Source organism: Fundulus heteroclitus, chromosome 11 (genome assembly GCF_011125445.2).
Source record: "Fundulus heteroclitus isolate FHET01 chromosome 11, MU-UCD_Fhet_4.1, whole genome shotgun sequence".
NCBI lineage: Eukaryota > Metazoa > Chordata > Actinopteri > Cyprinodontiformes > Fundulidae > Fundulus > Fundulus heteroclitus.
Genome location: NC_046371.1, coordinates 31754359 through 31782199, shown reverse-complemented (window position 1 = coordinate 31782199; position 27841 = coordinate 31754359). Strand labels below are relative to the sequence as shown.

General features: G+C 43.1%; 1 protein-coding gene across 3 annotated transcripts in view; it reads right to left on the bottom strand.

Annotated features, from left to right (window-relative positions):
- abr (ABR activator of RhoGEF and GTPase) overlaps positions 1-27841 on the bottom strand; it is a 156380-nt gene that overhangs the window by 104310 nt on the left and 24229 nt on the right. The window contains exon 1 of one of the 3 annotated variants that reach the window (XM_012871244.3): positions 22617-22923. The exons of 1 other annotated variant lie outside the window; for it this stretch is intronic. In XM_012871244.3, the coding sequence (XP_012726698.2) occupies positions 22617-22677 (61 nt within the window). In that variant the 5' untranslated portion in view covers positions 22678-22923. Of the gene's footprint in view, positions 1-11755; positions 11873-22616; positions 22924-27841 lie in introns of those variants that run through there. One more of the 3 variants, XM_012871246.3, reaches the window with a different exon arrangement.

Here is a 27841-nt window from a genome sequence, read left to right as displayed (position 1 = left end):
AAAGAGAGAGCCAATCAGATGCACGCCGCCCACAGCCTGATGAGCTAACGCAGGCAGTAAGCTTTACAAGCCTGCGCTGACGCAGGGGGATGATGGGGGGCTCCTTCAGCTCCATGGACGGGAATCATCCAGCATGGTACGACGGATGGCTGATGTACAGTCACAGCAGTCATTTACATGAAGCTGGCTTTTTGCCCTGAATATCAGAGATGGTTTAGAAAAGTCATTAAGGCAGCTTAATGTGGAATTTGGTTGATTTCTCCCAGCAGCATCACAAACAAGTCACTGTCAGCTTAATTAACGGTTCTACTAGGATAAAAAAAAAGTGATTACAAAGTCAAAACTAGATATTTCTTATAAAATCTTTTTGCCATCAAAAACCAAAAAAAGCCACGGTCCTAAAATTTTGATAGCCACTGACACGGATTGCTTCGCACAGATCCCCCGTATCACCCTTCCTGCTAATTAAAAAAATCAACTTTGGCCTACGTAGTCATGCCGTCTTAAATGTTTCGCTGCCCCACTGGTTTTCTTCCAGGATTGTCTCTTATTCAGCTCCACTCATTCCCCCATCAGTTCTGAGCAGCTTCCCTGTCCCTGTTGAAAGAAGTCCACAGCATGATGCTACCATCACCGTGTTTCACAGCGGGGTTGATGCGCTGCGGTACACTCCCTCCAAAAGAGCGCAATTTATGTTTTTTTTCTTTAACTTTCACAATTTGGATTGATGCCTTTAAGTTGGTCCATCGCTTAACATTCAAACATAAATGTTTGTGGCTTTAATGATGACATTTATAGAGGTATGAAACTCTTGCAGGGAGGCGAATGCCTGCTTTGTGTTCAAAGTTATCTGATCTTTCCCACAAGCTGCTTTGGGAGATGGGGGGGCCGCCAGCGAGGACACACGGATACTCTCCCCATGTTACCCAAACCACAGATACATGCGCTACACAATTACTCCTGGGCTCCGCTGTGTTCCGGGGGAGTCGGATCAATGAGGCTCCTGTTATGGAGGAGTGACTCACACCGGAAAACCGTTTAAACTGTGGGGGGGGGGGGGGGGGGGGGGTACACACATAGAGCGCAATGATCTGGACTGAAAGAGTTGATTACTTCAGCTGCTTTGTCTCACAGCGGCGCCGTATAAAGGAAAGTGTTTAAATCATAAGCAGAGAAGCAACGACCACTTTGCCAGCAACAACCCATGCAACATGTGGAGAGGCGTCAGAACCACCGTTGTCTATAAACACAGCCACCAGCAGCTCAGCAACCACCCAGCTCTCCCCGACACCTCACACAGCTTCTTCTCACGCTTCCACTCTCCAAGCACCAGAAGGTCTGAACATCCTCCTGAGCCAGAGGTGCAGCATCAGGCCCTCGTCCTGCAGCAGCACCAAGTGACCTCCTCCATAAAGCCTGGAAGTTATGTGGCACCGGCTGAGTGGTGAGTGGTGCTGGCTGCTGTGTTATCAAATGATGATAAGCCAATGAAACACGGCACTCCTCTGATTATTTGATTAAATATTTACTTCAAAAGAGATGAGGCTCTAATTAAAGCGATGCTGGAGAGTCCCTCTCATCAATTCACAAGTCCCTGGTGATATGATGCGAATAAAAGCTGCATCAGTTGCATAATAAAGCAGGTGAAGCTGCAGGGTGTTGCTTAAGCTAACTAACCCAGCCATTCATGGGGTGCAATGACCTCTGACCCCTGTCAGCTCGCATCACTCTCACTGATAAACCTCTCCACTACCTGTCACTCTCAATATCGAAGCTTTGGTTTCATTGGAAAGAGCACAAGCTGCCATGACAACCGGCCAGGCGGACCTGAGCGCTTCCTCCTGGCCAATAAAAGCGGCTGAGGAGTCAAAGGTGTTTCCCTTTTGTTGTTCTTCCACACAACCGTGTAATTTGTGAAAGAGGACAATTAAAACTGTTAAAAGGGAACAGCCTGAGTCATAAACTAACTGTAGGTGATAAAACGGTCATTTTATCCCTGTAATATGTTACCCTGGGCAGCCAGACTGACTTAGGCCATAAACATGCCGCATCAGTCTGGAAAGCAGCGGGTAGAGCCCAGTTCCAAAGGCGGGACTAACAGGGTCAGCGGATGTTATCCTAAAGTCGCTATGACCTGAAGCCACCCATGTGAGCACCGGAGACACGAGAGCGGCCGCTCCACTCATACTGTGCGGGATGACGGTTGTCTAGGATAGACTGTCTCTGTTTTGTCTCATGCTAAGGCCACTGTCAAGTATTAGGCGGAGCCGAAAGCGAGGGGGGGGTCAGACACAGGCAGACGCAGACTGCAGCGGGACCGTTGGGTGCGATTACTTTCCATCTTTAGGCCCGTTTACACTACACCTAAAAACCGAGCCATGCCAAGACCAGTCCGAGCTTGGATCAGTTAACTTGGATAAGACGGCCGTTTACACACAAGAGTTATCTCGGTTACCTCGGTTCCTTGGTTGATCCTCGCCTCCTAGTGGCGATATGCGGTACTACCGCTCTCTGGAATTGAAGGCGGGACTGAGCAAATCAAAATGGCGGCGCCCGTAACATTCAGGATGTTATGGTTAGACATAGAGTCGGCTTTTGGGACGTGGATAAGACAAACAAACGTCTAATAAGGATTTACAGACGCAGGAAACAACGATAGACACTGAGGTTCATCACACTGCTAAGCAGAATCATCTCTGGAAACCGTGTGGCACGGTAAGGAAGCTGGTATTATTATGAATGTCTGAAATTTGTCTGATTGGAGTGTGAATTGGGACGTGCAGCCAGACACGCTGGAAAACCCGCGGACAGTCAGCTGACTGTAAGGAGATGAGGCGGTCTGATCATGCACTCTTCGTTATCAGGTAACCGGGATAAAACAAACAGTCCGAGACCTACTAGGGAACTGGTCTGCAGTTAACACGGTCCGGTTATGTTTAGCGCGGTCCAGTTCAGTCTGCTGACCATTTACACACAAGAGTTATCTCGGTTACCGAGCTCGGACTGGTCTCGGCTCGGTTAAAAAAGTGTAGTGTAAACGGGCCTATAGTGATCTCTGCTCTGTTTCTCAATAAAAGTACTGGAACTTCATGACTTCACCGTTTCCTTATTCAATAAAGCCTTGGAGGTGAGTTATGGTTTGACTTTCCCATTACAACCGATCAGACAGCTACGGATGTGACGCGAACTCCAAGCAACACGCTCTCCTTCAGTCCTGAGAGCAGCCAGTTGTTGAGCTTTAAAAGAAATATCCAGCTCATTCAGGACATAATAATTAGCATCAGTAAGACAGTTGTAGCCGCCGTCCTGACTGTCATAGTTACAGAAAAGAGCTGCTGCATTATGGGCACCCTAAGAATTAAACTCATGCCTCCCGCGCTGTGATTGGTCCGGCAAGTTTTAAACTGGAAATTCAAGAGATTTGAGAAAGTAAAGTATATTTTCTACAGAGGCACGCCGACAGTTCCTTCAGGGTTCCACCGCAGGGATCCAGACTTTAATGGGTGCTGTTCATGTTGCTCCTTTGTTTCAAATACTCCGAACGTTCTGCCTCAGGACATCGACCTGTACCGGCCAGCCTTGTGGACAATTTGCAGAACTAACCAGGAGACGACTTCTACAGATTTCCTGATATCTGTTGTTCAATGTTAAAGCAAAGACGTCCAGTTTTATGCTTTGGATTTTTCTCTCCGTCAGGAACATGCTGGGTTGGGGAATGTGGGCAGACCTTTGGAAATCTCAGGGTTGGGATAAGCATCAGGGAAAACACAGGCTGCTGTTTAGTAAAGCTATCCCTGCTAATTCTGCTAACTGCCAGCATAAGATGCTAAAGACAGCTTAAAATAATACCTCCGTAATTATTATGACTTTGTATGATTAAAATATTAATAAATCACTATTTTACAGCCACTGCTCTCTCACACGCTCAATAAATGACTTTTGTTTTAATTATAAATAATTAATGACTAGTCATCGCAGAAAGGCTGGAACAATATTTAAAATGCTTCTAATTGCATTTCTTATATATATATATATATATATATAAAAAAACATTATCAGCAGGATAATGTTTCACAAACACTAAATGCACAAGGCGGCCAAATCTCCCAGACGCACCTGTATGAAAAAAAACAATGAGGAAATGTCATGTTTCAACCTGAGCAGCAAACAGAAATGTCTAGGCACAATGCTTTTCAAAAATACGTGTCTGATGAGCCAAATATTTGGACGATTACTTCAGTATATTTCTCTCTCTTTTTCCTTATTTTTGGAGTTTATTGTACAGGTCAACTGAACAAAGAAAATGTGCAATTTGTTTCCTGGAAAACGGACAAAAACAACACAAAAATACAACAAAGGTGAAATAGTCTTTTGAAAAACGGTGAGAACAAAAAGATCATCTCAGAATAACCAACTAGACTTTTAGACATGGGAAAATTTTACCAACTTATCACAGAAATGAAAATTGCCTGCCTTTTACACTGCACTGTAGCTACTCCAACGTTTTAAAGTAACCGCACAAAATAATGATAAAATAACCTACAAGTCTATGCAAGCATCACCGCAGCCTGCTCTCTCCCCACACAGTGAACGCGGCGCTGGCTCTACCCGTGGATCCAACTAATAAAACCAGTGAGAAAAAAGTTGCAGCTACACTGTGAGAATTTAATCAGGGGGAGCTGTGCTGCCGTCCTCAGCAATTTTCTCAGGAGAGAATGGATTACATCATGCCCTGCAGTCAGCCAACAGCGTGTGGGCACCAAGGATCTGGCCTGCAAACTGTGAGCATCGCTGTAAACGAATAAGCAACCAAACACACACAGAAACACCAGCGTTCAGCTTCAGGTCTGTTCCCCCCCCCACCCCCGCCGCTCTATAAACACTCTCCTCAGCGTGTGGAGATATGTCTCTGTGTCCCTAAATGCTGCTGTAGAAACATGGATGACAGCTAAAGAAGAAGCGTGCGTCCAAAGCAAAAAAAAATTAAAAATCAGGAGGATCTCTGCTGCCAGGTTTCAGGCTTGCCAGCCTCTACAGCACATTAGCAGCAGGATGAATGCACAGTCACTGGGGTTGTCCGGGTGTGTTCAGGCAGTGCATTTAGGCTTTTACGCCACCCTGTCCTGCCATTAACAATTAGGGGGTGACACTGGGGAAATTAAAAGCCTCCGTGAAGGTCTGTCTGCTGCCAGCCGCTCTGCCCCATAAAGCATTTTTAATAGCAGAAACACAACCTGGGACTCTTTGGACACGACCAGCCGCAACACTCGCTCAGTCCATTAAAGTCACAGTTTTTAAAAACACTCCAAATGATACCTTCCCCGTTCTAACGCCGCCATGGAAAGAAATCAAACGCATACCTGTTGGTTCAAAACAAGCAGCTGCTGCCCAGAGAGACGGACGGGGAGCGGTGGATTGCATAGTTTACCGTTTGCTGCTCCGTCCGTCCCGGAGCCATCTGAACTAGAATCGATACATAAGCACGCCCATCTCTTCCAGACAACGTGGGACTTCACTGTTCAATGAGAGAGAAAGCAAAGAGGCCACGTGTTCCCCTGGCACGGACAGGCAGATGCTTCCGATGGATCTTCACTGCACGTCGTCGCGCTCCAACCTAGGCTGCTTCAGGAGCGCCAAATTGGGATTTTAGTCAACATGTTTGAGATGTTTGCAGGTAGAGCTAAATGCCCTCTGTTTTAAAAAGGAAAAGAAATAAAACCCATGCATCATGTTCTGGATGCATCTCAAATCTGTTAATCCATCAGCTGCTTGCAGAGAATAAAACTAATTATTATAAGTTCGCAAGAGTGCAGGATGAAGAGGTAGAAGCAGAACAAGGGTGACATGGCCGAGGCGCGACTGGAGAAAAAGAGCTGTGAATGAGTCATGGCCGCCTTTTCCACAGAGTGACTGTGCTGCTTCCACTGCAGCTCTGAAACCACCAAATCAGGTTTCGATTCATTTATTTCTATAAGTGGAGATATGCAAGGCGTGCAAACTCCATTCTGCAAGCCTGCTGGCTAATTCTCATGTTAGCCAACATGAGGTTATGCTTGTCCCCGCTTCCAGACACGTTTGATATAAAACAAAATAAAAATAAGAGGTGGAACAGTGAGACTGAGATGGAGTCTGAATCTGAACCCGTCAGCATCTTTGGCCGTCCTGGAACCGCCATCCTTCTTTCAGGTCACCAACCTTTTTAAAACGGAGAGCTGCTTAATTGGTGTTGTGTCATACCAAGGGCTACCTGTACTGACCTTTGAACTGCAAGAGTCAGAGTTCACCTTAACATTATGTAAAATAAAAAGATTTTTCTTGCTTTGTTATAGATATTGTAATTTTTATATCTATATAAATGCTCGTGGGCATGACATGTGGTCCTTGGGGGCTACCTGGTGCCTGCGGGCACCATGTTGGTGACCCCTGGTCTAAGATCAAGAAGCCTTTCAAAAGCAACATTCATAACACTTGAACTTTGATATATGTCACAGATAAAAATCTGAAAAGTGTGTTAGAAATTTGTATTCAGCCCCTCGGTCAAATTGGATGGAGAGCATCTACAAACAGTCAGCTTCCAGTATTGCCAAAGACATTCAGTTTCATTTAGATCCGGACTTTAATTGCACCAATCAAATACCTGAACGTGCTCCGATGTAAACCATTCCATTGGGGCTCTAACTCTGTCTTTCAGGTCATCGTCTTCAGCAACCTGCAACAGACCAGCTCACTTGTCCCTGCTGCAGGAAAGCATCCCCTCAGCATAATGCTGCCACCGCCACCTTTTAAGAATTGGTGTTACGCTCAAACGTTGCAGCAATGACCAGATAATCACTGAATCTCAGCTACACGGTGCTGGCTTTGTCCCACTTATTAAGGTTTGCTCGTCTAGGTTCTAGGTGAGTTACAGTAGGAGGGCGTGCCGCAATCCCCAGATGGTCAAACAATCGTTAAATATAAAAAAAAAAGAAATTAGCAATCTACCCCATCCGGACCCAATAGCAGACTGTACATTTTACCCCCTCCGTCCAATACATATGCACTAATATAAATGTTTTTTTTTCGAGAAGAAATAAGCAATCTGTCTTCAACAAAAAGCAGCGATCGTAAACCTAAAACGGGGTCAAGGCAAGCTGCTGCCTTTGGAGTGTCGGGTTTAAGTGGGATTTTAGCACCTCATTTCTCTAATCCAGCCTGATCGAGCTGCCGGTAGCTGGGCCCTCTGATTGGCCTAAGCCACTGTGTTGAGGAAACTCACCAACACCTTAAAGGTCAATCAGAGCTGCGACTCCCACACAACACACTAACGGGAAGGAAATAAGGGCGAAGGGAGGCAAGCGCAGCGAGTAAAGCGCCACCTAATCGGCAAGAAACATTGAGACACACTGGTAAATATTTATTTTGCTATCCGGTGTGAAATAAAAAAAATAAAAATCCTTAGAAGCCCGCTGAGATGATGAAGGGGGCTCATTAACTAGCCACTCCACATCGAGTGAGCATACATGTGGAGCACTTCCTGCCAGAGGACAGCCTGATAGAAGGCGCTATTGTCCCTTAATATGTCAAATGACTGACAAATCCACAACTGCAGGATATCTTCAGGAGCCATACGCCTGTAGGCAGAGAGAGATAAGGACCCCCCCTCTACTTCAGAGCCAAACGCACGCATGCATGAAGTCCCCCCAACTCATTCACTACACACCCCAAACCTAAGCAGGCCATGTTGCCATGGTAGCCAGTCACTACATGTTATAATTACCTAGCATAAACCCCCGTGGTTGAGGCGGGTCACAAACGGCACACTGCTGGAGACATTATGGCACCCACCAACATGGGCAGGGCCCACAACGGTTCCCATCTGCAGACACAGAGACCCAGAGACCCAGAAACGCTTTCCCTACAATCCCCGTGACTCGCCACGCCAGCGGTAGGTTTGACGGGATCAATCGTTCACATGCACTGCAGAGCTACTCAGTGCCAACACGCCCGCAGTGACGCGCAGTGAAATAACGCCGCAGATCTGCTGGGCGTGTGCCTCTGCTCCTCAGCGTTGCCGCTAACTGCGCCGTGCATACCTGTTGGTGGCCGTGTGCTAATGGAAAAGTGAACCAAACCGTGCAGTGACACAAAAGAAGTCATTAAAATGCAAAAGCCCAGCTACAGCCTTTGGGGCAACCCAATCAGCGCTTGTGCCGTCTTGTTTAGAGGGCTCCACAGCCCAATTAGGAGAATCTGATGCAGCTAAGAGGGCATCTCTAAAAAACTGGGGGTGTCGGACGGAGTACCTGAGGGTGAGGGAAATGTTTTCACACCAGGTCGATGCAGCAGAGGTTACTTTAAACCTGAGGCAGGAAAACAAATCCTCTTGTTTGAAAAAATGCGACTTTGGAGCAAAGAAAGTTTATTTTTACCCGTATGTGGATGTACTGCACATTGACAGGAAGAGAATCTGTGCTTTGCATAAATGTAGCTTTCCATGTTACATCTATTTCGTGCTTTTCTATATTTGTTGTTTCTCTTTAATCATTTATTTCACTAATCTGATAAATGATGAATGAAACCCTGTCTTTAATCTTGCTGTACAGTATTTACTTCATAGCAAAAAGACAAACAGATTTGATCTGATAAAACTTGCACAGTATCTACCTACAAAGATTAACATTTATTTGCTATCCTCCTTTTTCCATTTAAGCCCTAAAAACATCTAAAACTGTTCCAGCTTTACAGTCGAAGTTAAACCAAAATATCTTTAGATAGTGAACAATCCTAAAAATGTTCCTCTCTCTGGGAGCTTGAGCATCTCAGCTACTGAAGATATACGTCCAGTGCGAGCATTAAATGCAGTCAGCGTCCAAGAAACTGTCTAAACATATTAACCATATGCAGAGGATGAATGACTGCCACTTGACTGTAATATTGGACATTGATGCTGTCGTGACGATTGTTAGAAATATTGTGCAGCTCTTCCTGTCCAGTGGAAATGTTTTATTCTTTGGCGACTGTGTTTTTACCACAGTTACTGTGGTCCCACAGCTTGCTTCTGTTTGCATCAAAAGCTAGAAGAAAGGGGCAACCTACCCCACCCTGACCCCATAGACTGTATTGGAAGGGTGTAAAATATACATACGCACTACACAAAACAAAAAGGTACGCATTTCACAGACAATACAAGACTTTAAAATGTTTTAAACTGTACTTCTTCTCGCTTAGGACCAGGTAAAGCAGCAACATGTGGCAAGACGGGGACCAGTGTGAGCGACATGCAGATACATCATTGTCCCCCAGAAACTGGAGTTCAGACGGGAGTAGTCCAAACTTTAAACGAGAACCTGTGATAATAATGCATCCCAGATGGAACGGCTCTGAGTGGTTTTTGGCACAGATTTCAAACGGCCTCAGAGAGAGAATCCTGACGCACTCTTCCAGGGGAACCATGAGTCGGTGGATTCCTACGATTACAGCCTAGATTATAAGTGAGGAGCCGAGCTCACCGGTCAGGGGGTTTAGCGTGGAATAAATATGTTGTGATTAGTAAAGACCAAATGCTTTGGATCATCAACTGTCCACTACTGCACATTAAAGTAGTAAGTTATTCTCTCTCTTTATATTTGTTCTGACTTCTCCTACAAATCAATTAAAGTCAGACTAGTTGCAGACAAGCTAATATCTCCGCTCTGGACAACTAAGTCCAAGACAAGGAGACTCCTGTCGCGTTTCTGATATACAAAAAGAAGGTACACGCACATTAGCATGCCCTTTTGGATGGAGGAAGTGGGGGTGGGGTGCAGCTGTTTAAGTAATAAATAAAAACTTTGGCTCTATCAATAAATCAAAGAATTTTTCAATGGATTCCTTGATAGCTCAAGTAGTGGACGCTACTTTTCAGGTGAGCCCCAACTGCACATGGTATCAAACTGTACCAAGGCTTTAAAATGTAGCGTTTCCAAACTGGCCAACATGCCGTCCCTACGATTTAAAGTCCTCGAACGGCGATGTTTCAGTGAGGCCTAAACTAAAGGAATGGTGTCCATTGCTGTCATTAAGCTAACGCTTTTTACAGGTACAGTTGGCAAACATAGAGGCTTTGGCAGCATACAGCAGGTTTGCGTCTGAGGCTAAATTAACCAGCAAGTATCAGCTTTTATAGCCTCCTAGTGTTTAATATAAACTGCGGAAAAAAAGGAATACTTTTCGGCCCAATAATGGTTACTTAAGTCTTTCCTATTTGCTCTTTGGGATGGGTAAAGCATTTACCAGATTAGCCAACACTGAGGAAAATGGATGACTTTATGAGAAAAGCCTGAACAAAATTAATTCAAAATTTAAATGAAGTGAGACTTTCCCAGAAGAGACTGAAAAACGTGATGCATTTGTCCACTGCACTGTTTTCTCCAATGCTGGTTTATTGAGAGCATTTCAATAAATATCAATAAATTCAAAAATATAATTAAATGCTGTTACTCTGTGAAGTTTGGTAATAAAAAAAGATCACACTTTTTATGTAACTATAGTCCTGATTGGAGTCCTGATAATTCAAAGTTTGTTTTAACATATGTGACATTTTTAAATGTTTTTAAGGACAGTATTAGTGCACATTAGTCAATAATTGACATGCAGTCACAGCCACACAGTTACCTGAAAAAGACTGCAAGAAGCTGCAGAGAGTCTATCATGATGACATGTTTCAGGAAAGTTAAATAAAATTTAACTGAATTCAAAATTTAATCATCACTTATCGTTATCTCAACGTCACCACAATATATTGTGATCATATTTAAAGTCCATATCACCCACCCTAATTAGTCATATGGTTTTCTTGTTCATACACAAATGTGTGATTGCATATAAAGCATAGAGCTACAGATTAAAACAGCAAAGTGTCACTAAACCTTCAGGAATGAAAGAATAATGTACTAATGGTTAAAGGGTTCCTGTATAATGTGACATGGAAACACCACAGTGACTAATTCAATTAACTTCTTACAGTCCAATCTGACATTATGTTCATCAGATCATCATAAGTTATGCAGGTTTTGGTTTTGGTTGAGGTGCATCTCTATAAAACAAATAACAGCATTCATTTAAAAACTGCAGTGAGATAATGACTGGGATCAGAATAATCAAAGCAACGTTTTTTAAAGATCAGCAGTCCACGTGTTCGTCACTCTTTACGACAATGAACAAAGTGAACAACGGTCTTTATTGGCTGCTTCGGCTTCCTGCCTGCCTGTGTCACGTGATCTGCTCTACGTCATGTGCTCGGACGTCTACGGACAGCTGTCGGCACAGGACAGAGAGCTGTGCAGGGAGCAGGAGAAGACAAACGAAGACAAACCACATGCAAACACGCGCAAAAGAAATAATCCCCTTCTTTATATTTACTTAAACTCACTCATCCCATATTAAGAGATAACGAGGATGTTCACGTGCCAGCGTAATTCTTTGCCTCTGGCCTCTTCCCTCATTTTCTCACTGAGGATTTCTCTAAAGTCAAAGAGCCAATCAGGCTGAACAACATCCTTTGACATAAGCATATAGACAACATACTGAGACCAGAAGGCAACAGCTTAGTGGGGGCAATTAATCTTTAATGACCCAGACAAAAGCACATGTGCACAAAGACACACAGAGATGAAGAGAAAAGTATCAACGGGCTAGTGGGATCCTTAATTTGTATGCCACAAACTGATTGAGGATGTATCTCTGAATGCGATTTATAATAAAAATTCCCTATGAATTAGTGCATATGTATGCTCACCTGCGTCTGGCTGGTTGACTGGTTGTTGCCCGAGTGCATCCATCAGCCCCAACTCATAATGGTCTCATCTTCCCATCCCGTCTCCCCCACTCCTCTCTTCCGCTAGACTAACCTGAATGCTTAATGATGGCCCCTGCCTTCCGGGAGCATGTAAACACGCCGGCCTCACCATTGGCTGAGGAAGGGAAGTCGACCTGCGCTGATTGGCTCAGACGGATGGGGCATGGATGGCAGTGGAGGAGAAGGTTGGTGGTTACTACAGCTCTACAGTTTGACTGCTGCCCATGTCATGGAGCACACAGCACACACACACACACACACAGACACACACGAAAACAAGCACACACAAAAGGCTTTCAGCCCCCTCAGGGTATGGTGAGGGTCCCCGGAGACTTAGAACGCAAACACACTAAGACACATGACACACCCTCTAACATCAAGCATAACAAAGGATACCCGAGTTTTACCAAAATGCTGATGGCAAGACACGTGAACCCTAAACTAGTGGTTCCTCTTATGGGTGGAACAACCAAAATCTGTTTTATATTCATAATACTTCTTCACATAATGTGAAGCAAAGATTTAGTAAACAAAAATAACTAATTTTTTTAATCCATCTTTACTTTATAAGCAACGTGATTATAGAAAAACAATGCTCTAATGTACTTAGGGAGCTTAAGCTGTCAGTGACTCAGCTAATAAAAAATAAAAATAAAAAAAGAACACACAAATCTAATGTTTTTATAGTCAAGAAAAAATATCAGTCTTGTTTGAGGTGGGACAACTTGAAAGTAACTGTTCAGAAACAAACAGACTGAGGTTTTTCAGAAAGTTTACAAATTAGCTAACGTGTCCTCAGCGCATTAATACACACAGGCCAACTCTCATCTGGCACCATCACCTAATCTGTGTTAAATACAGGTGAGAACGCATTCAAGGCGGACTGAGGTGGAACGCCAAGCAGTCCAAGCTATGTTGTTATATATACCATCCAGTGGATATATCCACTCTTGCACTCCAAAAGACCTCAGCCTCCCCAGCAGGTAGAGTCTCTTCTGACCCTTCCAGTAAAGAGCAGCAATGTTCGGACTCCTGTCCAGTTTGTTGTTCAGGGGAAAACCCAGGTACTTAGAAGAATCCACTATCTCAATATCAATTCCCTGGATGTTCACCTGCATCCATGTGGTGAGTCTTCACCTGCAGAAATCCACTACCAGCCTCCTGGTCTACCCTTCCACAGATTATACCATGTTATTATTTACAAAAAAAAAAAAAAAAAAAAAAACAGATGAAAATGGCGGATCTTAAAGGTCATAGTAACAACTTTTTTATCAAAACAATAACATTTTTCAAAAATAATACATCCACAGAACGTCTAGAGTGGAGCGAAATAAAAGTATTAATTTTACTGAAAAATAAATATATAGTGCATAAATAATTGTTTTGCACATTTTGAGGGGTCCAAAATATAAACGATTACCATCGGTTACAATATCAACGTTGACACCGAAGGAATCTGCACCAATAGGAGTAGTAGTTTGAAGTGACGTGAGACGGAGCTCAGGTGTTTCCAGATCGTAGCAGCCCCATGATAGCGCTGAGAAATGGCTTCTTCTCGTCGTTGCGTTTCTCAGATTCAAGCAGACCAAAAAAGAAGCAAAACGAGGGTGAACATCGCTCAAACTTTTGAGCGTTGGTGCCCACTTAGGGAAGCAGAGGGGCTCAGAAGCCACACGGAGGTGGTTGCTTCCCTTCTGGAAAGGCAAGTTAAATTCTTGCTAATGCTAACCATTATGCTAATGCTACTGGACCCGGCAGCCGGCTAGCAAACAGTACAGCTGAGGGTTGAAACGAGAACGGGTGAGTGCGCCACCTACAGGGCGGGAGGAGTTAAACTTGTAGTTAGCTCCTTTAAAGGAGAAGTCAGGTCAACAAGGAAAAAAAAAAAATCAGGGGATCATTAGCTATACCTAAAACTAATACGTTTGTGTTGATTTAATGAATTTAGCGTTAATCAATAAGAAAATAAAAGCATAAATTGTCGTCTCAATCACTGTGTATGGGGGCGGCCATTATTGCTCAAATATGGGCAATAATGGTCGCCCGACCTCACATCCTGTGACGTAATGTCGCGGTAACGCCCTGCGCTCTACAAGCTAATTCAATAGGAACTGTTGTACACAGCTGCGATCAACAACACTTATTTCAGATTTCGAGAGGACTTCACCATTGAAATTCGCGAGGGCTATTGTTGAAACAACAATGCCCACGTGCATGGCAGTTGGATGTTCCAATACATCAGGTAAATGTGAAAAAAACAGTTTTTTCACCTTTCCAATTCATGATCCACTGGTTCTTTTGTTGGATTACCTACTTGAAGAGGGAGGATTTACCATCAAACTTCTGGCCAGAGAGAAAACACGTCATCTGTAGCCAACATTTAGAAGAAGAATGTCTTCAAGATGACATGAGAGCGAGACTTTTCGGAAGGTTTTTCTTTTTTATAATGTAGAATTTGCGGGACATTTATTTACCCAACCAGAGGGGCGGAGTGATACGACACACTTGGAAAGAACGCTCACTGTTGCGAAGCCCACTTATTTTATGCGACTTTGGTCTTATTTTTTCTAGAGTCGCTTGTAAATTTCATGAGTGGCGGGTTGCAGGTTTTTTTGGGCTTGCTTCTGAAAGAGAAATGGCTTGTTTTGGCTTTAAATTAAGTGACGCCGAAATATCCCTCCGCCTCATAACGCACTTGAGCTCATCCTGACAGGAGCAGAGTAAACTCAGAAAGAGCAGCTCTGCCCGTATTTTCTGCAGTTTACGGTTGCAATAACTGACAATTGCTAAAAGTAGATTAGGCGGTGCAGATCACCATTTTGAGCAGAGATTGGTTCTAAAGATGAGTTTTATACTCATCTTATAACATTGCAGAACTCAATCCATAAACCGTACTTTAATGCTTATTTGTTGTCTTTTTATGTCTCTAAAATGTAAAATTAGTATTAATTTAAATTTAAATGCTTAATACCATGTCTATCTTTGTTTAAGGGGTTAAAAAATATATATTGGCATAAAAACTGATATTTATTTACAAGGGGATAGATGGGGCATTGGGACTTGCTCGACAGCCAATACTGCGACCTGACGTCACAAACTGGGAGGTGGCAGAACTGTTCTTCACCAAGATGGCTGCCCCCATGAAAGGACCTTCAAATGAAAATTACTCTTAATTAAAAAAGCTTATCATTTATTAAACAGTATGTTATAATTTTATATTTAAAGTACTTTCAGCAGTTTGAATTCTGATTTTGACCGGACTTCTCCTTTAATACCAGGTGTGAACATCTGTGCTTAAAGCTGTGAGCTTGTAACTGAATCAACCGCGGTGCAAGTTAATCCAGTCTGAGGAGGCCTGTAGATGTTGTAGTGAAATTAAGCAGAATGCTAAATTACATGAGATTTAGCCTTTTTTTCTTTGCTGTCAGACGTCTGTAAAAGTTTAGTAAGTTCAAATTCAGCATCTAGCTCATGTTTATAAGCCGCATGTAAAAGAGCAGTGAGAGCATGTTGTCAGCGGCAAAAGCTTCATCTATAATGGAAAAGCTTGTCACTGAATGAGCTCAGGCTGCCATGGCACAGCTGAACCCCTGCAGGGACAGAAGCAACCAAGAAGTCAAGTTAGGGTTGTGACTGATAGGCAGAGCTCCATATCACTTCTTTCAGCTGGACTCACTCGTTTAGAATATTGTCAAATTAATCTCCATGTTTAAACGTTGCTGAGGCGGAACAAGGAGCTTGCATGCGTTGCTCCTAGGTATAATAGAGTAATAGGCATGCCATTTTCCAGGTGGTGGGGGTTTGTATAAAACAGTGTGTTAAACATGGTGCTTAAAAAGTGACAGGACATGGATTATAGTCTTGCCTGATGAGAGCATCATTAGCAACTGCTTGGCGTAGTCATTCCCAGCAGCTGCGTTTTGCTAAATAAAACTAGGGAGCATTTGGTTCAGGTGCATCATGGGATTATTTGTGGAGTGATTTTTAGAGAGATGAACTTCTTACATAAGCCAAAACTCCGTAACCGGGCCCAAGCGAAGACAATGCATGAACACAAAGCGGAGAAGTGTGGCACCGAGGAGGCAGCAGAGATGATTGTGTTACGTAACAACAGGGCTTCAGGCTGACTCAGATTGTTTCCTCCTCATGTCTGTGACAGGAACTCTGAATGGCCGTTTCTATAGCTACAGCTCAGGGAAAAGAAGGAACAGATTCATTTGTTGATCAGAGAATGAACAGCGAGAAGGCATTGATTAAAAGCCGACACGCAACAGCGATTAAATTGCACAACAGATTTCCTCCACCAGATAAACAACACGTTACCCTCGATGCACGCAATGCAAAACCAACCTTCAGCAGTGCAAACGGCAGCAGGATCATTCATCGCAGTTTGATCCGAAGTTTACTTTTTCTATCAGCAACCACACAACAGTAAACACATGGATTGCTGCTGATCTGGCCTGGGTTGTGTGTGGTTGAGGAAGAACTGACATGTTGAAAAAAGACTTTCATATTATATGGATTTGTGTCCCCTGGCACTGAGTGTAGAAGTACTCGATGTTCACCATGACTAGCCGCGGTTTTATTAAAACTCCCCTCAGACAGTCTGCCGGGAAGCTATCCAGAACCTCTGAGAGTCCGTTAGCTGAGAAAAGCCCTTTGACAGCCAAATAACTGCTAACATTTAACACTTGAAGACAGAAACTGGGACTGGGTCGAAGTCAGCCAGGAGCTGATGGCTGGCAGTGAACTCCATCACTGTTAATGTACTCCAGAGGGAATCCAGACAAAGAAAATGGCAGCCTGGGGATTCCCATCCATCTCTCCATTGTCCTTTGTGTGTCTACGATTGGATTGTGGAGGTAATGGTAAGAAGGAAAACCCAGATATCTATCTCCCTAGCAACACTCTCCTGGGGAATCCCAATGTGCCCAGGCTAAAAGGTACAGACTATTCCATTCAAGAAGTTGTGGGACTGCTTCAGTGTCTCTTTCAAATGAAACCTGGCTGAAAAGGGGGCATCCTGATCAGACCACTAATACTCTGTAGCATAGTGACGGAAAGGTTTAAGTACCCCTATGATTCTGGAAGCACTTTTTAGAGTCTTCTGGTCCTGGTAAGAGGGGTCATAATAAAGGTGATTCAACAATCTCAATGACTGGTGACAGCAGTGATTGGCGAACCAAGCCAAGCCAAGAACATGCAGACCAGGGTGAGGCCTGGGGGGAGCTAAGCAGTGAACTACTCCACATGGGCCCACCACCTTTGAGGAGGAACATCAAGGTCAGGTCAAATGCTAGCCAAGTGGCAGGAGAGGCCAGGAGCTGGGATTCTTAGGGTAACAATCTGGCTTTTAGGATTGCATGGCTAACCCTTTCTCAAAACACTTCAAGCTGAGAGGTAGACACTTGTAGGTCTCCTCTGTGACTTTTCAGAAAAGACACAGGTAACTAGGGGAAGTGTCACCAAGCAACCAATTCGCATGCCAGCAATGGTGATCCTAAGGCACCTTTGCAGCTCAAGTGAGTAATGTGCCGATGACAGGCCAGTTGAGGATTTAAGGTACATTTCGGGACCAGAGGTCATCTTGACAGAACATTAGCACACTGAAGTAAACCAGCACCGAATAAAAATGACAGGGGTAGCCTGCCACGGGTCATTTCTTGAAAGCTTCTACTTAGTTATAACAAAATTGACAGATTATTCTAAACATGTTGACAGGCAAGTAACAAAAATCAAGAGTCCTGCTCCGTTCTTTTAGCCACTGACAAACGGCCCATCTGCCGATCCTGACTGACATGGTATGGTTAGTAGAACTTGACAGAAGTACTCTCCGACACACTGGCATGACAAGATTTTTTTATTGCATCCCCAGAGATGCACATAAAGTCATCCCTTCCCCACCCCGAATCGGATTAAGGGGAAATCCGTTGGACATATGTGCACGCGTTATGTCCCTGCAAGTGCACGTGCCACATCAGCCCCACCATGCCAAGCTGTCCATATCCTGACCATTACATAATCCAGCTTTCCCGCTTTGATGTAGCTGCACATGCCACTGAAGTACGACAGAGATCAGGCTAATTCTGTGAAGGTTGCAGTGCAGATCATGAAGATGGAGTCATTCACTAAGGCTGTGGAGGTGGCAGGAGCACTGAAGCTGAAGCAGAATGGTCGGCTCGAAAGTAAAAAGGCCCTAAAAAGATCATCCCTCTTTTAATGATTGGGAAAATAGATGAATCTAATGTGATTCTGATGAAGTTCAAATTACTTTGTGGGACCAAAATAAATAGTTTGGTGTATTCAGTACATTTACATCAGCAAATGAATGGAAGATGTAATACAAAAATATCAATGGATGCTGTTCTTACCTTCAACCCCCCCAAAAAAATATCTAAGTGGAAATTTGCTCAATTTAAAAGCAGCAATGAAAAAAATCAAAGCATAACCAAATATTTGATATCTGGAGTCCATTACCAAACTAACAGTTGGCCCAGTGCTGAATGATTTTGTGCCACATTTTACACGGCTTGCAAAACTGGGACAGAGAGACTGTATTGGCTGCTGGTCTCCGTCTGTCTTAGACATGCCCTCCACTGTGCACTGTGCTCTGAAAGCTTTCAGCGTAGACAGACCTGCACAGAGAGCAGCTGAAACACCACAAATTAAATGTAATGAAAGCAGGACAATAAGGTTATGGTGCAGAACAACGTTCTTTTATAAGTTTTGCCCACGTGCAACCAACTAAAACCCCACTAGATTATGTTCTGACCTAATTTTACAAGGAGTCCCGTCAAAACAGAGAGCAAATATGCTAATATTAGCCTAGCAGCACTTCCGTAAACAGTTCCACATGATAACCTCAACAGCCAGAGAAAGATGTGAGTTTAATGATGACTGCAACATCCACAATGTCAATGCTGAGTAAATCTAGAGGGAAACAATATCAAATACTAATGGAGACCATATAATATTGATAAAATGTTAGTTAGTTTACTACACTTTAAAGATGCCGTTTGTAAGATATACATGGCATCAGTTTTTCTGGAGTATCAGCTAGTTCCTCTTGCTAAATGAATCTATATCAGGAACAAAAAAAAATACTGATTTTAAAAAAACAATGCAATTTTTTCCCCCCCCCCCCCCCCTCTTACAACCCATTAAAAGGGTTTAGTAAAGGAAGTGCGGTAAACAACAGAAGAGAGGGGAATAATTTGATAAAGTGAGTAGAAAGAGGACATTTTTAGCCAGTGATACAATGTTGAGATACAAAATAATTATGAACCACTTTAGCAACAAAACCATAAAGCTAATGGGATGATTAATGTTACACAATATCATGCCATCTGATCAAGACTGATTTTAGGACAGAAAACTGAGACAGCCGCGTAAGGCTCCAAACAACAGGAAGAGGTAAAACTCCTTGCTCTGCAGCAGATTAGAGCAAAACAAATTCAATTTATGAGTCTGTGTGAGAAAACCACAAAGGACAGCAATCAGCCTCCTAAACTGAAACAAGAGAGCTCCAAAAAAAAATAAAGGATGTGTGGAAAATGAGATTTTTGCTGAACGAAAACAACTGAGACACACTAATTGCTCTCAGAGACTCAACTACTATAGATGCTGACTGGACAAGAGACGCAGAAGAAGGCGGATAAAAGGTTTACTCTGATGAGATGTGCATTAAGAAGATCAACACCCTTTGAGCCGTTTGGATTTTTTTTTTACATTTTCAGGTTTAGCACTAGCAGAAGAAGCACGGAGCTGTAGAAAAACGAGGCAGAAATGTAACACAGAGTGTAAATCAGCTGTGGGGGTTAAACAGAAAGACTTCAGTCTCTCAGGGAGAAGCAGAGTCACTCTGCCTTCACTCCCACTTGGCTGCTCTGGCTCAGGATGTGCGGTCGCTGCTTAACGCACACACCGTGGCTGAAAAGAGGAGATGCAATTACACCCTTGTGTTAGTACTTCCCCAGAAAACACAGGAAGACTTAGTTGGATGCATATCGGTTAGAAAGCAGAGGGACGGGGTCGACCTACTGCTTCCGAAGAAATATGAGTCGGCTCGCACATTCTGGGGTGTTACTCCCAAGAAGGAGCCGATTAAAATATGTAAGGAGGGAGCATGCCTAAAGCATTGTTGAATGTGAGGGTCTAATTTTAACTCCTTGAGCAGAGGACTAGTTCAGCAACCTCACACGGAGGAAGCAAAAGCTGATGAACTGTCAGGAGCATAAGGTAAAAGGTGTGTGGAGCTGGTTGGATCTAGGAAAAGCTAGATCCAACCAGTTGTGATGCTAATATCCAGTTTGCCAGTGCATACAGCGAGCCTCCGCCACAATTTAAAATTAATTCAGTTCCATCTGGTGTCCAATCCTCACTGCAATGCCAAGATTAACAGAATACACCTAAACAATGCAGACACTATATATGCTTCAGATTTCACAGTGTGGAAACTCATTATCACACAGAAACACTGACCCCATTCATTACTAAAACAACGATTAGTGAATGCAACGAGCATCTAAAAATATCCACCTCTGTAAAGCATAAGGGAAAACTGGTGTCGGTGGAAAGATTCATTCCATCTTTTCACAAGCTCAACAACCAAAAGCGCTCCTTTCTCTGTAAAAGAAAAGCACCAAGAACTTCTTGACCTGCAAGGTGAAAGCACATACCTCACCTTGGAGAAATAATTTTATTATTCATGTCAACATTTTTAAATAAACACTCATAATTTGCTCTATTGTATTTAAGCTCAAATGCACAGGCCAACAGTTTCCCTAAATGTCAATGACAAATTTATCAGCGTGGCTCATAGGTCCCGGCAACACTTTGGACAATCTACGGTCACCAGAGCAGCGGAAGCACTTTCACAGATTCAGATTGAGACGATGTCGGGTCAAAGAAGAAGATTTAATGGGTTTCAAGAGGCAAATGCTTACATCCAAACTTCTTCACACTGGCTAGTTGCTGCCACTTCAACAAGGAAGCCATGCCCTATATTACATGCTCCAAAAATAAATCAAAGGAGCAATACACATCAGAAGCACTAGATGTTAAAAAATAACACTTCACACCGGCAACCGATGCTCCAAGAAGCAACGCCCAGTAATCCTTCTCGAACAAGTCAAGAGTGTCACCGCTTCCAGTAAAACTAGCTGCAGCTCAGGTCCAGTGGCGTCGACAGTCCCTGCACAATTCAGGCCGACACGTTCGATGTGTGTTAAAGGAGCCAAATGACGCGTGTCCATAAACATGCCACGCTACAGCGCTCCCCATGTGCAGTCCCCTTAACCAGTCTGAAGGGAAAACCACAGCTGTCCTCAAATAAAGTTGTTTATCAGATATATTTGAAATTATGATCATGTAAATAAGAGAAAAATGTCTTGTGACATGGCTTACTTCTAGTAATTGTAGTGTGCAAAAACATCAAATAAAAAAAAAAAAAAAAAGAGTTTGAGTCGTAATATCTTTTCTAAAGGAGTAAAGAAGGTTTTCTGTCTGCTTTTTGTTGGGTTTTATGTGTAGAGGTGCCTCTGTCCCACAACCTGGAGGATTTTACTGCGTTTGGAGAGTTTTCTGTGAAGCTGAGAGAGAGATCTGGTCCGGTTTAAGAAAATCAGGATATTATGTTAAGATACGTAATTAGCAAATTATCCTAAAATAATTTTTTCCCCAAAAGGAAAAAAATAAAATGCAGTTAATGTATTTAAAATCGGTGCAGAAATCAAAATCGGCTTTACAAAAGTAATCAACCAAAACATTTATACTCAGTGAATCTCTACACCCAGCAGAAAACTACAATGCTACATCCCATTTCACACTGTATCGATAGGATTGGGATATATATATATATATATATATATATATATATATATATATATATATATATATATATATATATATATATATATATATATATATATATATATATATATATATATATATATATATATATATTTTTTTTTTTTTTTTTTTTTTATTTATTTAGTTAGTTATTATACACACATCAAGCACATCATGCCACAAAGGTTTTATTCTCATCATTACTTCATGTGGATGTTCCTCTCCCATTTACTTTCCCTCGGGACATTACAACATGGTAACAGCAGTGACACGGTGGAGCAAATCCCGAGAGGCTGTGCCGTGAGCCCAAGAACTCTCAGCGTACACACAAAGCAGCTCGACGGCACAACAACAGAACCGCGGCTGCACCTGATCAGACGTGGGTTATGTTCAAACTACAACCACGCAGAGAGACTCGTGTCATGATTGACGGATGGTGTCTTCGTACGAATGAGCGTTGAGTTTTTAAAGCTGGTGGAGGGAAGGGTGAAATTGTTGCGTCATTAAACAGGACTAGCAGCTGATCACTTATTGATCCAGTGTACAGTGTGAGTCTGCAGCACAGCAGAGGCTTGATTAACGTTCAACATCAAAGAGCGCGTCTTCTGGAGGGCTTGGAACATAAAGTTCTACCTCCAGGTTGTTGGAGACAAACTGTACATATAAGGGCTTACCCCGGTTTATACGCCTGAAAAGAGCAGGCATGAGGTGTAACCGCTGTAGAAAGCAGGGAAATAAAGGATGGAGATGCAGCTGAGTTGGATGCTGAGTTACAGCGATAACCGCTAATTGAAAGTCATGGGAAAATGCTAAGAATTCAAACTGCGTGCATGTAACCGTGGGTCTATGGCAAACCAGGAGGACAGGGGGAGGAACAAATTAAAATGTATTGAGGTACATCTGATCATAAATGAGTGGAGATGAGGACATGGATGGATGGAGAGATACGTACTGCTGTAGAGAGTGTCGATCCAGGAGAGCCGGGGCAGATCCTGAGCGCTCAGAGGCTCCATCCTCCTTAACTCTCCTTCTGTCACTCACTCTGCTTCCCTCTTATGTCCTCCGCTCTTTAATCTCGCCGCTTTCTGTGAAGAATCTATTTTTTTTTCTTCCTTATCCTCGATAAAAAGCCTTTGTTTGGCAGGAAAAAGCCAAAAGAAGCATTTGGAGACAATTAAAGTGACGAGACAGCCCGGGGGTCCAACAGGCTGAAGGCGAGCGAGCTGAATGAGTATAGGAGGTGCGTCCGTGTGTGTGTGTGTGTGTGTGTGCGCGGAGAAAAAAAAAAAAAAGCAAAACAAAAACCAAGAGGTTTGAGGCGAACACCACCAACCGTTGCTAGGGAAAGGGAGAAACACTCCCTCTCTCTCTGGCTTGCTCCCTCTCCCATCCACCCCTCCTCTCCCTTAGTGTCTCTCTCGTCTCGGTTGTAAGCAAACGCCTCGTCAGCTACGCTCTCGTAGCTCCCTCTCTTTTTTAAGCTCAGGAATGAATTCAGAAGCAGCTGTGAAGCAAAAGGGTTTGTGTCACTACATGGTGTGGCCGACGGGATCTCTATCGGACTCTTCTCTCCATAAGTAACAACTGCTGGAGCGGAACAGCTGGTCCACAATAACCAAACCCAACTTTCTGATGATGAGCTGAAAAAAAAAAACTAGCCTGGATTTACCCTCTTATTTACACATGAAAGTAAAAGATCTGTGATGTTCTTCATGGGTTGGTTTCTAGCCAGAGAACAACAAAGGCAGATTTGATCTTGTGCAATAGAAGGCAACACCAGACAGAACATTCTCCTACATACCAAATGACTGATGTACAAAAACACACAGAATAGACATGACAGATGAGAGATCCTTGGACAATCTCCGCTTCAACCATGTCGATAAAAACTTTTGTCGTTTCTGATTTCACTTCAAGAAGTTCAGATCAAAATAACTGAAAAATAATCCTGTTTCCGTCATTAATGATTTTTATTAGTGGCTGATAAAACATCTTCCTTTGTCTGTGAGAGAGCAAGCACTGGAATCAAAATCAAAGACAGAAAGAATAGGAGCTGACATTTTAGTGTCTTTAGCATCTTGTATAAGCGATCTAAGACTGTTTTTTTTCCCCATAATCTTCTATATAAGACATTCTGTTCTGAGTTCTGTATCAATCAAATGTATCGTTAATGTTACTGCCACTGTTAATAGCACAAGCAAAAGAGATTAATAGAGTAAACAAGTAAACGATTAAATAGATCTTATAATTCAGAACTGAACCGGAGAGGGGCCATGATTACCTGAAGCATTTTTTTTTTTTACTTCTAAACAAACAAATTGTGTTCTGTTATATGTGTCATGATCTTAGTGTACATTTTAGATATAAAACATTAATTTCACATTCATACAAATATATATTCATACAAATATTTTCTATTGCGTCTCTAATGTGTCTGTAAATTTAAATCAAAAGAATAACCTAAATATTTATTCAGGTAAAAAGAAAATGGCAGGATATGTAGCAACAAAGGACACATTAGGTTGATGACGGCATTTAGTGTGGTAATAATAATAATAATACACACCCATCACACTAACACCCTCCAAGGCATGTGACACTACAGCATGTGGTCTTGTGTGAAGCAAGTTTGCCAGTGTTTTTAGACAAGTCAGAAATATTCAGTAGCATCAGATTTACAACACAAATGCCATAAATATAACATACAGTGTGTTACCACAACAAAACCTAAGCAGTTTCTCAGCAATAACATTGCTTAATCTCATGATAAACTATGCAGACACTCTGTCTACACTGATGAAGTCATGTGTTTCTTAGATGCTTACCCCCACATAAAACCTGTTTGTTTCTGTCATGCTTTTTTTTTGGGGGGGGGGGGGGGTTGTTAATGAAACAAAGTGTCTTGACAGCTTATCATTGGAACATTGGTGCATTGTCACAGCTGGCTACCGTGTCCAAATTCACCGGTGACTCACATGGTGCTTTCTCATGAATTTGTTGTGCTTTGTGCTAAACTCTAGAGTACTTTTCAAGAAGATAATCAACTGGTGGTTACACCTGACTACTTCAGACAGAAAAAGTGAAACAGAAAGGACCGTGGTGGTGCATAATTGTTTTTTCAAATTGCTTGATGCATCACAGCCCAGCATGCGCTCAAGATCACAGCCTTTTATACACCCACAGTAACAAGGTGCTTTGTATGAAACACACACACATTCAGTACAGTAAGAAAAAGAGAGAGAGAGGAACTGTACAGTTCATGTGTTTTGAGTAAGTCTTATCATCGGTTCCCGTAGCAACTCTCTGTACTCCACTTCCTACACACACACACACACACACACACACACACACACACACACACGTAAAGGATCCACAACTCAGGTACTGCGCTACCTCCTCCTGGCCAGAGAAATACCTGCATTAAAACCAAACAGCAGCTATAATAAATCTGTGCAGCCTTTGAAAAACTAAAATTACAAACAAGAGATTAGGGGCATCTTGTTGCATCATGTTCCCCAAAAGAGAGCTTCCATCATCCCTTTTAGATGTTTTGATGTTTATGAACCCCTGTGCTACAGAGAAGGGCAATCAGGGACAGGCATCATGCCAGTGGAAACAAAGCCTGACATGAACCTTTCCCCTCAAACCTCTGTTGGGCCAACCCCCCCACCCACACATTCACTCCCCTCAAAACAGCAGGGGGTGGGGAGGAAAGTCTGGAGGGTTTAGAGGCAGAAAAACTTCAATTAGGACACAAAGGATGACAGGAGGAACCCCAAAAACCACTCAGCCCCTCCTCAGCAGGCTCGTCTGAGCACTCCTTTGTTTCACTACAATCCTCATCATGTGCCAGCTGATGAAAACATGCACAGGGTCAACATAAGGATGATAGAAGAGTTGATCTATGTAGAGGTTTAATCCTTATCTTTGGATTGGGACATTTATTGTAGGATTATTAATGAATATAAATGTGCTATTAGGATGCACAGACGTAAAGAGGTTCATTCAGAGGGAGCAGACAGAGAAGATGAAGGTTGGCGAGTGGCTCTTCATCAAAAATAGATTGATGATCCAGACGTATGCCTCCTTTGTCCTAAATCTGGGACAAAAGGATTTCTTTCCCCACATCCATGCCTAATTTCGGCTTTTGAAAAGAAAGCTGCCAGATTCACCCTCTAGAATACATCATTATTCAAGGGCACCAGCCACACAGAGGCCTGAAACACAAACAAACCAGGCTGCAGGTTAGCCTTCCTGGAGCGGCACAAACCTACATCGATCAAAAATTAATAAGCAGTCAAGCTGTGTAGTAAAACAGGGCCATTATGAAGTGTCTCCACAACAGTTTGCTTCCCCCGCGAACTCCTCGCATCCCACACAGCCAACACAATTGGCTGGAGCACGGTGGAGAGCAGCTGAAGTGTCTGTCTGGGTGCAGATGTTGGGGGTAGCAGGGCGCTTTCTGTAATACAGCGACACACGGGTTCATTCTGCAGAAAGGTCAGCATTCAGTGATGGTCCGTCACACTGCGTGTTTGTGTGCGTGCCCCGGCATTAAGGCAGAGGAGCTGGGAAGGATAAGTGGCTTGATAAGATCTCGACTTCAAGCTGTTCTTGGTTTTCATGTGGAGATAGGCGGTCACATTTTCTGAACGTCTCAGTGGAATTGATTTGTTTTGAAGGACAGAGGGGGGGGGGGGGGGGGGCTTCCTTCTGGATTAGCATGGCAGTGCCACGTTTCTGCTGCAGCTCTAAACATCATCAAGGTGATCGACTCTGACATGGAATCAAGCTTTGAACAAAAGTCCAGGTCTTGCGGGGGGGAGGCATTATCTTTTTGATCTCCGCCGATCTCATTAAAATGAAGCGTTAATCTCTTCCCATCCATTAAAAGGGATCACATCACTGACCTACGGGAGAAATTGGGTTCAGCAAACTTTCAATGAATGTCAATGGCTGTTGCAGGAGTTCATAATAATGTCGTTGCTAGGGGGGGGTGAAAAAAAAACGCAGCTGCACTTTGACATTTAAAGTAAAATATCTCTGGGTCCAATCACGCCGTTTCTAGAGATCAATAAAGATTTCCTGTCACGAGCCCTGGAGGAAGTCTGTGTGATTTCTACCAGCCCACTGACACTCTCTGGGTAGGTATGCGTGTAATTAGGCAGCGCAGAGTCCCGGTAGCCAATCAAACTGCCTACAACCGCTCCTACCACCCTGATCTACCCAGATACCCCTGCCCCACCCATATCCGCTGCTTTCAGCCCTCTTCGACATGCCAACCCCAGCTAAAGGCCTGGGGCAAGATTGGGTGATGGGTGGATTGGAGGGGGTTGTTCATCTCTCAGGAGAGGTGGCTGTGTGTGAATGTGTGTTGGGGAAACCCTGCTCCCCCCCCCAAAATCTTCTCTGGGCTGGAATATTTACTGCTGGGTGAGAATAAAACAAACCAGCAATAAAAAAAAAAGCTGGTTCGCAGCAATTAAATCCTTGATCCTGTTTAACCTCCACCAAAACACACGTTTCAAAACGTTTCAAGCATTAGCGCTTGTGTGTGTGTGTGTGTGTGGACATTAGAGTAAGTGGGTCGCGTACACAGAGAGTGGACAGCTGCGCTTCCGTGTTAGCGGCTTCTAAAAAAGCCCAATAAAGCACTGATATGAAACAGAAGCTACAGATTTATGACTAAATCCGACATGAAGGATGTGTTTTCAAAACAAAGAAAGAATCCACTGAGAGCAGTCCTTCTACTAATAACTAATGTGCTATACGTAATGCCTGCTGGGATGCCATTTTTAAAGAAGCGCAAACACACATTTGGATCCTCCGGATGACGTGTTGTCCCACATGTCCCTTTGTTTTGTTTGTGGTTTTTTTTTGGGTGGGGATGGGGGTGGGAGGCCAGAACAGATGAGCAATGAGCATGCATTATTGAAAAGCCTGGAATGCACCATTCATAAAGACCTGCATGTTAAATGGGAATGTCTGCCATCATCCAGGGACGCTGCTCTATAGATTCCGATGTACTGCTGAGTTTTTCCGCTAAAAGTAAAAACACATAAAAAAAAATGTGACGCTACATTCTTTTACAGGCACATCTTCACTTTGAGTTATAAACAAAGTACAAGTGGCAGATATACACAGAGTATCATTTATCAGACAATTCTGAACTATAAT